The 15458-nt window shown below is 68.0% G+C and overlaps 1 protein-coding gene across 1 annotated transcript in view; it reads right to left on the reverse strand.

Annotated features, from left to right (window-relative positions):
- MUC5B (mucin 5B, oligomeric mucus/gel-forming) overlaps positions 1–12520 on the reverse strand; it is a 40308-nt gene extending 27788 nt beyond the window's left edge. Inside the window, exons 1-21 of the mRNA XM_055079563.1 lie at positions 12306–12520; positions 11022–11301; positions 10746–10890; positions 9141–9282; positions 8190–8243; positions 7678–7747; positions 7024–7463; positions 6806–6920; positions 6594–6684; positions 6268–6374; positions 5401–5602; positions 4839–4964; positions 4596–4713; positions 4357–4495; positions 3949–4059; positions 3775–3844; positions 3267–3404; positions 2793–2957; positions 2333–2427; positions 808–934; positions 327–582 (exon numbers count right to left, since the gene is read on the reverse strand). Of these exons, the coding sequence (XP_054935538.1) occupies positions 327–582; positions 808–934; positions 2333–2427; positions 2793–2957; positions 3267–3404; positions 3775–3844; positions 3949–4059; positions 4357–4495; positions 4596–4713; positions 4839–4964; positions 5401–5602; positions 6268–6374; positions 6594–6684; positions 6806–6920; positions 7024–7463; positions 7678–7747; positions 8190–8243; positions 9141–9282; positions 10746–10890; positions 11022–11301; positions 12306–12520 (3206 nt within the window). The remainder of the gene's footprint in view (positions 1–326; positions 583–807; positions 935–2332; positions 2428–2792; positions 2958–3266; positions 3405–3774; positions 3845–3948; positions 4060–4356; positions 4496–4595; positions 4714–4838; positions 4965–5400; positions 5603–6267; positions 6375–6593; positions 6685–6805; positions 6921–7023; positions 7464–7677; positions 7748–8189; positions 8244–9140; positions 9283–10745; positions 10891–11021; positions 11302–12305) is intronic.
- Between the last annotated feature and the right edge of the window lie 2938 nt (positions 12521–15458).

Raw genomic sequence — 15458 nt, forward strand, 5'->3', positions numbered from 1 at the left:
GGGAAGAGGGGGAGAGGGGAGGGGAGAGGGGGAGGGGGAGGGGGGGAGGGGCGGAGGAGGCCAGGACAGGGGTGCGCCCAGGTGGGCCCTCCAGGGCACACACCGTGCCCCCCACAGGCCCCAGACCCTCGGAACACCTTCCCGGGCCAGAGGAGGGGTCCCTCTCAGAAGGACTAAGGGGTGCACGGGGGTCAACTTCCCTCCCCAGGGAGTCCCCTGTGTTTTAAAGTCACCTGGGGGAGGCACGGAGATCTTTGTGTGTGGAGCAGGTGGGGTGGGGGGCATGACATCAGGGAGGGGGTGACAGCGGGGAGGGGGCCCCTTACCACACCACACCATTGTCGTGCAGGACCTCCCCTGGAGCCAGCACGGAGCCACGGGCGTAGCAGGGGCAGGCCTCGGCGGGCACGCAGTCACCGGTGTCGTCCAGGAAGGTGCCCGAGGGGCAGGTGCAGCCGTCCACGGGCACGAAGGCCACGTCGCAGGTGACATCGGCCTGGCTTAGGGAGCGGCAGGTGGGCTGGCAGCTGTCCACCACATAGGCGTAGCTCTGGGTCTTGGGGCAGCTGCTCACGTACTTGTCTGGGGGCCGGCAGGCGACATACAGGTCAGGGGCCGGGCGGCCCGTCCAGCCCCGCCTGACCACGTCCGAGCTGGGGCTGGAGCGGCCCGAGACTTGGCTTCCCCCCTGGACGGGGTGGGGAGGACTAAGGCTCTCGCCGAGGACAGGTGGTGGGGGGTGCGCCCCAGCGTCTCCGGTCCCCCCGCATCCCCGCCCCCCCGTCAAGCCGGCCGGCGGACACTCACTGCACACGCCGTCCCGCCAGCCGCCGAGCAGCACGCCCCGGGCGGCGCAGGCCCGCACGTAGGAGGACAGGGCCGCACACATGCAGTCTTCGCTCTTCTCACAGCTGCACGTGTCAAACATGCAGTTCTGCGGGGGCATCGGGACGTCAGGGAGCCCAGGCCACACACGGCGAGCTTCCCCCACGCTGCTGCTGGAGAGCCTGCCTCCCCAGGACCCCTCCCCGAGCCTCACAGGGGCCCCACTAACGTGCACAGAGCATCTTGCAGTCACGTCCCTGGGCTGGGGGGCGGGGGTGCTGGAAGGACCACAGCCCCTCATCTCTGTGACCCAGCGGTCCTGCCCTGTGTAGTCAGCCTTAGACACCAGTTTCTCATTTGCACCCGGGGGCCAGCGGGCTACTCACTCGCTGGGTGTAGCCCCTGTGCCTAGCGTGGAGCAGGAGGACAGGACAGACTCAGAACCGCGGTAGGTGGGTGAGTGAGTGAGTGAGTGAGGACAGGGCCGCACACATGCAGTCCTCGCTCTTCTCACAGCTGCACGTGTCAAACATGCAGTTCTGCGGGGGCATCGGGACGTCAGGGACCCCAGGCCACCAGGGACCCTTCTCTCCATGTCCATCCTTCCCGGGACCCCCGTCTGGGCCGGGAGACAGAGGGCAGCAGGGCCTCCCGCAGGGGGCTTGGCGTAAGGCCACGGTGGGGGGCGGGCAGGAATGTGCTGCTCTGAGGGATGGGAGAGGCCAGGCCAGGCTGAGGACGGGGTCCAAGGGAGGGGTCTCTGCGGGACCAGGACAGGGCTCGGCTTGAGTTCTAGATCCGTCACGGGCTGAGCTGCATGTGGGGGGAGACTGAAGGCAGGAGGTTTCTGGAGCTGAGTTGGCCGGGAGGGTGCTGGCAGGGGGTGCAGCCCCCCAAAGCGGGCCTGGGTCTTCCAGCTGTGGACACGCACTCCCGGGGGGCTGGAGTCACAGGCGCGTTAGGGCCTTGGCTTCCAGAGAAGCGGCCTGTGAGCCAACTGTCGGGTCGAGTTGTGTCCCCCCAAAGGATGTGTCCGCATCAGGACCCCAGGGCCAGTGAACGTGGCCCTGTTGGAAACGGGGTCTGCAGATGTGACGGAGTTAGATGAAGTCATTAGGGGGGGCCTGGACCAACACACCTGGTGTCCTTACAGGAGAGCTTTGGACCCAGGCACACAAGGAGGAGGCCACGAGGCAGAGGCTGGGGTCATGCAGCCTCGTGGCCCCCAGAAGCTGGAGAGGCAGGAAGGACCCCCAGGGGACCCTCCCAGCACCGTGATTTTAACCTTCTGGCTCCAGGGCCCGGGCAGTGGGTAGATGCCTCCGGCTGCCAGCCCCCCCAGCCTGTGGCCCTTTGTTACGGCCGCCCCAGGCAACGAGCACACCAGCAGTGGCCACGTCCCTAGAGTGGGGTGACCCTCGGCCACGGAGGCGTGGGCGGTGCCGAGAGAGGGAGCCGGCGTGGGGGCGCGTCCTGCCCCCAGCACCCCACCCCCCCAGGGTCTCACCGAGTGGAAGGGCCCAGGGTTGACGACAGAGTGGCAGGATGAGAAGGCCCCGGCAGGGTCGGTCAGCAGGGAGCATCGCTGCCGAGCGTAGTTCTCTGGGGAAGGCAGGCGCGGGGGGCCGTCGCGGGCGCGGCTCGGCGGTCACCGACGTTCCTCCCGCACCTCCTCCCCGGCGCCCGCCCGCCCGCGCAGCCGCCGCTCGGCATACGCAGGCCCGGTGGGGGCCCCTCCGCTGGGGAAACCGAACTGGAACTGGGGCTCGCCAGCCGCGCCGCGCGGGCGCTGCTCACAGGGCAGCGGGCGCCTTCCCGGGGGCGGGCCTGCAGCCTGCCGGTGACCCCGCCCCCAGCCCCGCCCCCCCCCAGCCCCGGCCTCGCTGGAGCCCGGGAGAGACAGCTGGGCAGCTCCCACGCCCGGCCGCGGGGTAACCCGAGGCCCCCCATCCCCAGGCTGGGGATACCGTTCTCCACGCTGAGGGAGCAGGGGTCCTCGAAGCTGTTCTTGACGTTGGGGCAGGCGGCCTGGGTCTTCCAGGTGTTGGCGAAGGCGGCGGCCGTGCCCTCCACCACGCCGCTGGTGGTCCGGAAGTCGTCGGCCTGGTTCTGGTTGAAGTTCCCGCACAGGCCTGGGGGCGGGGCGCGGGCATCAGGCTCCCGGGCGCCTGCGGGTCCTACAGGCGCCACCACACCGTGGCCCCGCCGGAGAGCCCCATCCCAGGACGTTGGTTCCAAAACCATCTGCAGAGAAGCCCTGGTGGGGGGGCGGGCAGCCCCCACATGAAGCCCGCCGTGAGGGCGGCCTGCCCTGCTCTCCATCCTCCCGGCCCGCCTTCCCGTGCCGGGGTCCCTGCTGCGCCGGGGAGCCGCTGACTCCCCAGTCCCCCCTCTGGCCTGACTGCCCACCCCCCGGCCCCCGAGCCCACCGCTGGCCTCACCACACATCTGGCCCTGGTAGGAGGGGTCCAGCCTGAGGAACACCTGCATGCGGGGCACGAGCTGCACCTGCAGCTGCAGCCCGAGGCCCGTCTGCACCAGGATGAAGAAGGAGGACGGCCTGAAGACGGTGATGCTGGCTGCGGGGGGGGGGACGGTCAGAGGCCGCCGTGCTGACCAGCCGAGCCTGAGCCGAGGGCTGGGGGCCGCCCGGCGGGAACCCCGGCCGCCCCTCCAGGGCCCGGGGGCTGGGCGGGAACCCGCGTGTGTGCTCGGGCCGTGACCGCGGACGCTACCTTGAGGCTGGGCACCGAGTGTGTGCCACACGGGTCCCCACAGGGTCACAGGTGAGGCCCGTGACAGCCCCACCTTGCAGACGGGAACCCAGCCCTGGGCCTTTCCGGGACTCCCGAGGCCACAAAGAACTAGCGAGGGACTCTGCTGGCTCGGTGCCGCCACCCGGAGGCCCCGCCTGGCCGCCGCAGGACCCGCTCCCTGGGGGCCACGTACCCACTGACACGGGCAGCTGCGTGTAGATGGAGTTCACGAACACCCCGCCGTTGGCCTGGATCTGGATGGTCTGGCGAGAGGAGGCGGGGCCGCGGTCAGCGTGGGGAGGAGCCCGGCCGGCCATCCCGCGGAGGGCCGCTGCCACCGCCCCCTCCCAGCCGGGCCCTCACCCACCGTGTCCCCTCCGTTCAAGCTCAGCATCACTGTCCTGAGGCAGTTCTCGTTGTCTGTCAGGCCGCATTTCCGCAGCTCGGCCAGCACGGTGAGGGCGTTGCCCGCACATATCTGACGGGACAGAGCCCACCCGTGTCCTGGGTCGGCCAGCCCCCAACCCCGGCAGGGAGGGGCTGTGTGCGTGTGGTGCCCTGCGCCCAGGGAGCCCCTGCAGGGTCGGGGGCCTCTGGCTCCTGGTCACCTCTGGGCAGCTTGTCCAGACCTGGGAGCCCCGTGGCCCCCGTGAGTGTGAGCTTCCTCTCGGAATGGAACCCCAGGGGGCTTCACCGCTCCGATGGCCATCGTGGAACCCTTCCTGGGGCGGAGGAGGCCTGAGGGCCCCGGGAGCGCGCAGCAGGCGGGGCTCACCTTGGTTAGGACGTAGCTGCAGTCCCCGTGCACATCATAGAGCTTCTCGTCGTAGGTGGAGATGTGGGACCCGCCCTGGACGGAGCAGATGCCCGGGCACGGGAGGTCCTGGCACTGCCATAGCCCCCCGGAGCAGGTGCTGCGGGGGGGGGGCGCGACAGAGGGGCCGTGGTGAGGAGGAGGTGAGCCCCATGAGGGGCAGGGGCGGGGCAGGGGCAGGGCCGGCCGGGGGAACCTACCAGGAGCTGCAGCTGGTGGTGAAGGAGGCCCCCGGGGCGTAGGGGCGGCCGCCGTGCATGCAGGGGCACTGCCGCAGGGGCAGGCAGCCCGTGTGGGTGGCATCGTCCAGCACCGTGCCTGGGGAGAAGCGGGGGTGGGGCACAAGCGGTCAGCGGAGGCTGGGCTCAGGTGTTGGAAACACAGTGACCGGATGGGGGCAAAGGCCCAGTGGGGGGCGGTCCCCAGGGGCCCGGAGGACCTGCCTAGGGGGCAGAAGCAGCCGTCGACGCAGTGGTCCTCGCAGAGCTGGGAGCGCTCAGGGTTGGAGCAGGTGTCCGCGCAGGGTGAGCCGCACTCCTGGTATTGCATGTTCAGGGGGCACGTCTGGGCTGTGGGGAGGAGGACAGGGCTTGGCCCCAGGAAGCCACCCTGCTCCCGCCTGCCATGTGCCACCAAGGGTCCCCAGAGGGGCGCCTCTTGCCCCGTCTAGCCATCTTCTGAGTGAGGCGGGAGGGGAGAGGAGCGTGGGGCCCCGAGCCTCTGGGGGCGGCCCTCCCGCCCCCACCTGGGTTCAGGGCTGAGCCCAGCTCAATGCGCCCAAGCCAAGTCCTCCCCCTGGGCCCGCGGGGGCCCGCAGGCCTTTCATATTCTCCTCTGGTCTCCTGCCCATCCTCTCACCGTGGGCCCCCCAAGGGGCTCCACCTGCCCGGATCCCCAGCCGGGTGCCAGGTGTCCTGCCTGAGGGTCACCTCCCTCACACTCTCCCCAGGGACCCGGTGTGGGTGCAGGGCCTTGGGCTCCTGCCCAGCGCATGGGGGCACTCACGGCAGAGGTCAGGGCCCCTCCAGCTCTGCGGCTGTCCCCCGGCGTGGGCACACTGGCGAGAGTACTCCGCGAAGGTGGCACATGGGCAGGAGGGGCAGCGGCACAGGTCCTGGGTGCAGGTGGCCACGTACACCTCGGCGTCCACCAGCCTGTGGCACTGAGCAAAGGCTGGGCCCAGCAGGATGCGGTGACAGACGCCCTCCTGGTGAGACAGAGGCTGGAGGCTCTGTCCTCCGTGCGGTATCGGAGGGGACCCCAGCCCTGCGGCCTTTCCCCGGGCCAGGAAGCCCCTTCCCCTGAGGTGTCAGCCAGCCACCTGCTTTTGCCCATCATCCATCAGGCATCCATCTTCTCATCCCTCCCCTCTCCCCACCCATCCAGCCCTCCAGCCAGCCGGCCAGCCCCCCCCCCACCCACCCACCCTTCAGCTCAACTACTGAGAACTGCTACCGCTCTGTGCAGAGCTCTGCTTGGTGACCCACGGCCCCGGACTCCCTGCGCCACCCCGGGCTCCAGGACACACCTGCCCACGGTGCGCGTGCCCAGGACGGGTGCAGACCCCGTGCTGGAGGCGGCTCCGAGGAGGGGAGGCGGAGGTGCCCGCCGTCAGCCAGCCCCAGCAGGGTCAGCGCCGACCTGTCAATGACCGTGCCCCTTGTTCAGCCCCCACCCCCGGCTTCAGGTCCTCACTCAAGCCTCGTGGATTCTGCTGGTTTCGGGGATCCTGGAGATGCTAGGCCACTTCCAAAGGAGGGATCCTCCCAGCGCATCGGAAGGGCTTTTGCTCTGGGCTTCCCGAGCGCCCCCGTCTCGGTGGGACTGGGTTTGGGGGGCACGTATTTGCAGGGGTTGCGGGCAGGCACTCACCCCATCTGTGCAGTTGTCAGCTGGGGAGGGTAGGGGGTCCTGGCACTGCTCCGTGGGCCCGTCCAGCTTCTGCAGGTTCCCAAACTGTAGAGGGGTCAGCCTGGCATCTGCACAGAGGAGGCACTCCATGCAGCGGCCCCGAGGGGCCCTGGGGGCAGAGCTCCCGCCCGGCTCAGGACCCCCGAAACTTCCCCCTGGGGCATCACCGGAAGCGTTGCCACGCCCCGATTTGCTCCCTGCCCAGCGTCCCGGCGAGGCCCCCACCCTGCGCCCCCAGCCTCCCTGGGACCGTCCAGCCTGGGCTCGGCCACCCGCTGCACACTCACTGTGGGCATAGAGCTCGTTGACGGCCGGGAGTCCGTTGAAGTCCCCGCACAGGCCGCAGGTCTGGTTGGCGTACCTGGGGTCCAGCTCCAGCTGGGGGCGGGAGAGGGGCAGCTCCAGCTTCTGCGGGCCCGGCAGGGCCCCCGGCCGCCGTCCGCCCAGCTCCCGCAGGGCTCCCCCTGGGTGGGGAGGGCGTCGGCGGGGGCAGCCTCACCAGGACGCTGTCCTCTCCGTTCCACGTGAAGGTCAGCATCAGCCGGATGTCGACCCTGACATGGGCACTGCTCTCCTCCGCCAGGAGGCCCGCGCGGCTGTAGGGCAGCTCCTCCCTGGGGCGGAAAGGTCAGTGCTCCCACGGGTCCAGCGCCCTCCCCGCCAGCTCTGACCCCAGCCCCCCCGGAGCCCGGCCCCTCCAGGCCCGGGCAGGCTCACCGCCGCCCGTCGACCAGGATGGACCCGTTGGAGACCTCCAGCACCAGCCCCTGCGTCTTGAGGATGACGTGGGTGACCGTGGGCCTGGAGCCCACCAGGCCGCGGCGGAGCTGGAGGTTGAAGTCCTCGTAGGCGGCCCCGCAGTGCGCGGAGAAGACGTAGTTGCACAGCCCGGGGAAGCGGAAGACGTGGCCGTCGAAGGTCTTGTAGTGGAAGTCGCCCCACGTGCTGCACACCCGCCCGCCGAGCGCCGCGTTCAGGGCTGTGGGGAGTGCGCGGTGGGGGAGGGCAGCCTTCCCTGGGACCAGGCCCCCGGTTTCGGGGTGGGGAGCCGCCGCCCCCTTCCTCACTCCCCTCTGCTCCGGATTCTCCCTGGGACCCCTGACACCGGCACCCGCGTCCCAGCCCCCAGGAGACCCAGCTACAGGGATGGCTCCCAGCTACGCCCAAGGCCCGGCTCCAGCCAAGCTCCAGCTTCCCGGCTGCCCACACTGTCCCGGCTTTATCCCCAGGTCTGTGACCACCCCCTGAGGCTGGCAGACACCCCTGCCCCCGTGGGCAGCGGGCGGCCACCACTTACAGCTCATGGTGCGGAAGCCAGTGGTGGGCGGGCCGAAGATCCCACGCTGGGCTGCAGAGGGAGCCAGGTCACACCCGAGCATGGCCGGGCAGGGACCGGCCGGGACACCCCTTCCCGGGACCCCCGTCCTCCTCGCTGGCCAGCCTGGGGCAGCAGGGAGCCGCAGGCCAACCCTGAGCCAGCGAGGGAGCCCGGGACGAACGCTGTCCCCTCCAGGACCTTACCCATCTGCCCAGGACACGCTCCTGCCCAGGTCTGCGTGTTTCCCCGATTGTGTGTGTGTCTGAGCGTGTGAGTGTGTCCACGCCTGCGAGTGAGTGGGTGGGCATTCATGTAAGCACAGGCGTGTGGGTGTGAACATGTGTGCACACACAAGTGTGAGTGCATGTGAGCGTGTGAGCCCGTGTGCTCCGTGCCTTTGTTTCCTTAGGCCCCCCCCCCCGCTGTCCTGTCCTGGGGGCAGATGGGATCCAGGAGGGTCTCTACGTGACACGTAGCTAATGTGGCAAAGGGTCCACCCCCACCCCTGCCCAGATCCCCTGCCAGCCCCGTGTGGGGCCCTTCCTACCGCTGTGCACCCTCTCACCGTTCATGGTGGCCTCCTGACTCATCCAGCTCTGCCCCGTGCTGCCCTGGGTCTCTGTGGGAAAAGGGAACCGGAGTCCACGAGAAGCCTGACATCAGCCACCTGTCCCTTGGTCTCCAAGGGCTGCAGGACGGTGGCCACGTGAACAGCACCCGACGCCGGCATGGGCGCTTCGGCAGGGAGCTGACCCGCCCTCCCCGTCTGCACCGCATCTCGCCGTGGCTCAGGGTAGAATGGAATCAGGAAAAGCTGCTGGCCTCACTGACCCCAGGCCACCCCAGGGAGAGCGTTCGGCCCCATGCACACATCCCTCAGAGAAGGACAAAGCCTGGCTTTGTTGGGGAGGAGGACACGCACAGCTGGAGAGGCTCCTGGGCGTGACTCAGCAGAAGACCAAGACCACAGCCAGCTCCACCTTAGAACTACCAGCCGTGGCAGGTGGGAGGCCTGGGGGCCCCGGTGCTGGCACGGCTCCCCAGGTCACCTGTGTGTCCCCCGCCACCAGGCACACCCCTCCAGTGTCCAGGTGCCCCCACAATCTTGATGGACAGGACCGTGCCCCCCTCCAGGCCCCTCTCTCCCAGGCTCAGGCTGGGGCACCCCGTTCGCGGGCTGGCGCCTCAGAATTCCTTCATCACGTCCGTGGGGGTCTCCATGCTCAGCCCAAGCCTGCGCCTCTTCGGGAGTGGGAGGTGCAGCCCCAGAGGTCCCCATGTCCCCGGTGGCGCTGGGGCTCGGCTCCGCAGCTACCATGCCAGGCTCCACTCCCTGTGCGACTTTCCCGTCTGGGACGCCGACATGGGAACCACAGGGACTGGCCTGGAATTTCTCTCTCCTCCCTCTTAAGGGCCCTAGTTGACTGCGTTTCCCAGAAGCGTGGCTGCTCCCCCTGTCCCCACCCCTGACCCCAGACCTGCGGCCCCTCCCGCGTGCGCCCGCTGTTGCACCCACCCCATGGTCGAGAAATCAGGGGGGTTCACACGGACAGGCTCACATGGCACACCCTCCTTGGGCCAGGTGGCCGCCCAGTGAACCTGGGTCCAGCGCTTGGCCAGAGAAATGCCCACTGTTGACCACCCCATCACGCTGGGGTCTGGGTGCACAGTCCCATGATGGGAAGCCCCTCCACTCAGGGCCCAACCTCACCCACCCCTAAGGGGGCTCCGGCCCAGGGGACACCCATTTGAGGCAGGAGATAGATAGGCTCCAAGCTAGACATTTATAACCAGCCTCCTGTTTACATTTCCCGAGGCAGGAGGCAGGTGGGCTCCGGGCTAGATATTTACAACCAGCCTCCAGTCTGCACTTGGAGATGGAAATAACAACAGGAACGGGGTAAATAGCTGGACTTTGTTTCTGGTAGACGCTTTAGGATAACAGTCATAGCAGGCACAGAGAGGGGCTAACCCTTGTTTGAGGAAAAGATCAAGAGATCACATATTTCCCATCCCTGGGGCAAGGGAGACACTGCGCACGCACGCGCAGAAAGGCTCCTTGGGGGTCAAAAAGGAGGGGGCGCCACCCCCTAATAGGTGATGCCAAGGCCTCCCATAGGCCTCTGGGCTGGGGTCCATCTTGGCTAAAGGTTGTGCGCGCGTGTTGGGGAGGGTCCTAAGGCGGTTAAGGGTGTGGAAAGGGAAACCGGATAATTGGCCAGAGGTAAACAAAGACTCAGAAGAACTGCCCTATTTGAATGACTTCACGGCCTCTTTCCTGCACTCCTCCTCAGTAGGGGGGACGCCCACACCCTTTCTCTCTGGGGGAGGGGGGTGGTTAGGATTAGGGTATCTCTGCCTTGCTTCTGTCTTAACTACACAGTTTCTCTGTGAGCTGTCCCACAGGTTGTGCTGTGTCTCTAGTAATAAACTTTGTACCTGTTTTTACAGTTTTCGCCTCCTTGAGAAATGCATTTTTCAGTGGGGGCAAGGGCCAGGGGAACCTTGCTTCTAGCCTCGGGCCCCTGGTGGACTAGCGGCTAGGATTCCTGGTTTTCATCCAGGCTCCCCAGGTCCGCTTCCTGGGCAGGGAACTAAGGTCTTGCGTCAAGCCCGGCTCACAGCTCCCTCTCCCAGGCCCCGCCCGCCACCACGGTGCAGTGCGCGCGTCTCCTTCTGACAGGAGCACAGACCCATCCCAGGGATTTGCCCCCAGCCAGAGGAGGCGGAGCGGGCTGACGGCAGGCCTGCTGCCCCGGGGCTGAGCGGGGCCACGGCTGGGCCAGGCAGGCTGGCCGGCCACCCAAACCGTGCGGGACCCCCACCGGGAGCTCGTACGGGACCGGCCTCGCACCCAGCCCCGCTCGCCCTCCAAGAAAGACGGCTTGGGGCGGGGGCTCTGGGAGACACCCCCCTCCCCTTCCCCACCTCCCTTTCACAGATGGAGAGAGCCTCGGGCTGGTGCCCACCTGCCCAGACCCCCGAGCTTGGGGTGAGGTGCCGTAGTGGGGCCCGGGGACGGGAGGGGTGGCCCCCCGCAGCCAGGGCTCCAGGCCAGCCCCGCTGGGTGTCAGCGGCCACCCCAGGCAGCATCTTTCGTGTTGACAGTGTTAGGGCTCACGGTGCTTCCCCGCTTGGAGTGCCACAGGGCCAGACAGGCGGCAGTCAGGTGAGGAGGATGAGAAAGGCCGCAGGGCAGTCACGGCTCCAGGAGCAGGGCCAGCGTTGGACGGGGCCGCCGTGAGGGCCGTGACCCCGCGCCAGCCCTGGAGGGCGGAGTGTGGAAGACGCAGCCCTGCTGCTGGCCCTGCCGTCAGGCCCCTGTGCCGTCCCCTGCTCTGCTCTGCTCTGGGGGCCTCACGGGAACGGGAGAGAACCCCCAGCCCAGGCTCCTCACCCAGAGCGCCCCCGTCCCATCCCGGAGGCTGAGACCCCCAGTTTCCCCAGGGGGACCTCGCTTCTCCCAACGCAGGCTGGGCGCTCCAGGGGGGCAGGAGTCGGGGGCGTGCAGGGCCCACGGAGGACGCGCTATGCGCTCTCGGCGGGAGACACGCAGGCGAGTGGCCTGCGGGGGCCCACGAGGTGCGGTGAGGGCTGAGGCCTTACCTGCCTTCTGCACCAAGGGCAGGACCACAAGGGCCCACGCCAGGGCCCGGCACCCGCGCTGGGCACCCATCCTGAGGGCCGGCACGGCGGCGGGCAGGCGGCGAGGACGGAGTGGGGCACGATGCTCGGTCCCCCGGGGGCCCTGGGGCTTATATAGCAGCAAGCCTTGGCCCCGTGCCCAGCTCCTGTGCCACGCAGGGTGCTGTCCTCTCCCCACGGCAGCCACGTGTGTTTGCTCTTGGGGAGGGGCCGTGGCACAAAGGAGCCTAGAGGAGGAAGGCTCTGCGGCTCTGGGCCCCAGAGGTGCAGGACCCCTCCCCCACGGCCCAGCCTGCCGCTGCGGAGAGTGAGGAGAGAAAGCGAGGACGCGGCTGGAGGGTGGAGCTGGCAAAGCCCCCACAGAGCAGGGCCGCCTCGGCCTGCCTGGGTCCCGCCTTGCTGCAGCCCGGCGGCCTCCGTAGGGTGGGGTGCGGTGTGTGGGCAGCAGGCGGGCTCAGCCCGGCTGGGGCCGTCAAGGGGGATTGGAGGGGAAGAGGCGCCGTGGGGGAGCTGCCCAGACGTGCTCACCACCCCCGTCCCCGAGGGCTGAGCAGGGGGCCGCGAGGCTATCGCTCAGCCTGGCCGGGGTTGGCGGTGGGGGGGGCCGGGACTCCTGCTCTCTGCGGGGTGCGCGTGCCCTGTGTGGAGCGGGGTACCGGTCTGCAGGCTCCTGGGGCTCCCAGAGCTCCCAGCTGTGCCAGCAGGACCCTGCCAGGCCTCTGGGCTCCTCTCTGTCACCAAGTTCAAACTCAAGGGGAGACCGAGGCCCTGAGGATGGACGCCCCGGCCCGCACGCCGGGCCTGGCCAAGGCGGGGCCAGGGGCTCCCAGCCTGGGTCCCGTTTGACCCCCGCCTCATGCCCAAGGCCGGCTGGTTAACCCCAGGGAAGGGGCACAGAGGGTTCCCAGAGCCACCTGGGGTTCCCCGGCCAACGGCAGGCTGAGCAGGGACCCGTGTACACGGTGATGTGCCCCCGGGGCCCCCCGCGGGGCTGACAGGGGACACTGGGGGGCCGGGGATCTCTAAACCCCAGCACCTGCCCCCGGCGGGAGCCACGAAGGCCTGCTCCCCCGACTGGGAGGGCAGGTTCTGGGGGGCCCGGTCGGTGCAGCCCCCCAGCCACACTCCCCCCGGCCGTTCCCTCCTCTGGCTCTGGCTCTCGTAGCCACTGGGCGTCCTCACCCCAAACCTGCTGTGTCTGAGCACAGGACGGCTGGGGGGCGGGGGGGCGCCGGACCGACCCGGCTCCATCGTTGGTCAGCGGGAAGGTGGACAGCAGCCCCGGAGCACTGGTACCCACTCCCCCCGCCCTGCCCTCCGCCTTTGTCTTTCTGATAAGCCTGTTGAAGTGGAATCTCTGGGGCGAAGGGAAAACCCATCTTAAAGCTCTAAACGTCTTTTACCGACGTCGTCCCCCCAGCTTGGCCAATGGCCCCACAGGTCCTGCGTCTCCTTTTGGTTCCTGGTGTCTTTGGGGCGTTTCCGGCACCGGCACCAGCACGGGGGCTCCTGCAGACCTGGGCCCTGGGTCTCAGCTCGGGCTCAGACCCCACTCGCTGCCCGCTGCTGGGGCCCCAGGGCAGGTGCCCTCCACCTGCCCCTCCCCGATCCTCACTGTCACCTCCAGGGCTGGGCGGGGTACGTGGTCTCCAGAGTTCTCTTTCACAGCCAACCCAGTTGTCCCCACTGCAGCGGGCACAGCTGGACGGGCCTCTGGGGGAGGGCTGGGCGGGGCCCCTTGCCGAACAGGCCTGGAGGGCGCGCTGGAATCCCTCCCTCCGCACCCCTGCCGCCCCGCCCTCCCGGGCTCTCAGGCTGTGGCTGTGCCTGGCCCGCCTGCCCTTGCTCCAGGCCAACAGCCGGTGCTCGAGGCCGTGGCACCTGGTCCCTCGGGTGGGTGGGGAGTGCGCACAGCCCGGACCCCTGAATCCACCTGAAGGAAGGAAGGAAGCACGGAATCTGGCCCCGCAGCCTGAGCCCCCGTGCCGCCTTCTCCCCGCTCCCCGAAGGCTCACCTCTCAATCGGTGCCCCTGGTCCAGAGCCGAGCTGGGCGCCTTCGAGGCTGGCCCGCCCCTCCGCCCGCCCTGGGTGGCCAGCACCGCACAGCCGGCAGAGGGGCCCCGCCAGCCCCGGTCCCCACGAAGGCCGGCCCCTCGCTCCGCACCCCCCAGCACCACGTGCGGGCAGCCTGGGCGCCTCGGCCCTCGAGCACGTTATCTCCTCAAGCTGCAAGGTCATCGTCTGCCCGCCCCCCCAGCACCCCGGAAGGAGCGCTCCACGCGGCGGGGGCCTGGCCCATCTGTTCACAGCTGGCGCACAGTAGGCTCTCAGTCAACGCTCCGGAAGGCTGAGGGGGGGGACGGCTGCGCCGTGGCCCGACGCTGCCCTTTCCCCGCCGGAGCATCGTCCTCGGGCAGGGCAGGCCGTGGGGGCCGCCGGGGTCGCAGGATTGAGACATCCCGGATGTGGGCCGCCAAGCCCAGCCTGTTTGCTCAGCGAGTTTACCCCTTCACAGTTGAGGGCGCCGAGGACAGAAGGAAGAAGGAAGCGAAGCACCAGGCTGCTGGGAAGGAGGGCCCGGGCCAGGCCTCCCGGGGCTCGGGGAGGGAGGCCGCGGGGACGTGCCAGGGACCTGCCCCGCCTGGGGCGCGCCCTGTCCCGCTCTCAGCCCGCAGAGCCCGCGGGCGGACGTGATCCCACCCCCCAGAAAAGACCCCCCACCCCAGAGCCCGGAGCTGGGCTGCCCCGGCCAGTCCCTCGGCCCTGCTGGAGGCCCCCGGAGGGGTCATCACGGCGCGCTGGGCGCCCTTCTCAGCTCGCCCCTCCCTGCCCCCCGGCCTCTCACCACAGCAGTGCGGAGTCAGGGCCAGGGGCACTGGGGTGCATCAAGCCTCAGGCATTTACTGAGTGCTGGCTGTTTGCCCAGGTCCACACTGGACACCATGGAGCGTTCAGGAGTATGAGGGTATGGCCCCGGGGGCGTCAAAGGCCTGGCTGGCTCTAGGCCTGCTCAGAGCCCAGCCCCTGGCCGTCTGGGGATGCAGGCCTTCTGCACCTGCTGCCTCTGCGGGGAGTGGAAACCTCCCCTTGGCAGATGGAGTGCGCCCCCCCGCCCGGTCTATACCCGGGGAGTGGGGGGCAGGGGGGATCAGGCTCCCCCGGGGCATCCTCGTCCCCAGAGCGGCCGCCGCGGTGAGAAAGGCTGTGCCCAATCCCCTGACCCTGCCCCAGGGCTGCAAGAATGTGGAGACCCTCCCCCAGGAAGCCCCTGCCCTGTGTGAAGACCAAGACCCCCCACCCCCACCCAGCATCTTCTTCTTTTTCCTGATCTTCACACAACCCCTTTCCTTGCCCGTTTCCTCTCTTCCTCCGTCACCCTCCTTCCTTTCTGCCTCTAGCAAATTCTGATGAGCCCCAAGCCCTGGGGATTTGATGTGGCCGAGGAGAAGAGAGGTCCCCTTTGGAGCTCACAGCTCACTGGCCATGTAAGGGAGCAGTGAGAGCTTTGAAGGAACCAAAGCTCTCTGTGGGGCTAGGGTGACATTGAGCTGAAGGAAGGGGAAGAGGCAGCCTTTAGCAAATTAGGGAACAGCAGGTGCAAAGGGCCTGGGGCAGGGATCAACATGGCTCCTTGGAGGGTCTGAAGGCACCTGGTGTGGTTGGTACTGGGGCACCTGCAAGAGGGGAGCTGGCTGTAGCGTGGGCAAGGTTGGACCAGGGGAGGAGTCAGGGTTTACTCTGAATTTGGGGGGTACAGTTTACTGGAGCATTTAAAGCAGGGAAACCATAGGGGATTTTTCTTTTTTGATCTGTGTAGAGAAATGTACATAACTTAAAATTTACCATTTTAAGTGTACATTAACTGGCATTAAGTACATTCACGGTGTTGTGCAACCATCACCATTATCATCTCTAGAACTTTTTTTATCATCCCAAAGAGACTCTACCCATTAAACAACTCCCCCTCCCCCTCCCCCAGGCCCTGGCCCGGTCCTTCCTACTCTCTGTCTCTGTGAATTTGACTCTTCTAGGTCCTCGTGTAAGTGGAATCATGCGGTGTTTGTTCTCTTGTGACTGGATTATTCACTCTGCACGATGTCTGTAAGGTTCATCCACATGGTAGCCTGTGTCAGAATTTCCTTTTTTTTTTTTTTTTTTTTTTTTGCGGTATGCGGGCCTCTCACTGCT

This window comes from Physeter macrocephalus, chromosome 18 (assembly GCF_002837175.3).
Source record: "Physeter macrocephalus isolate SW-GA chromosome 18, ASM283717v5, whole genome shotgun sequence".
Lineage (NCBI taxonomy): Eukaryota > Metazoa > Chordata > Mammalia > Artiodactyla > Physeteridae > Physeter > Physeter macrocephalus.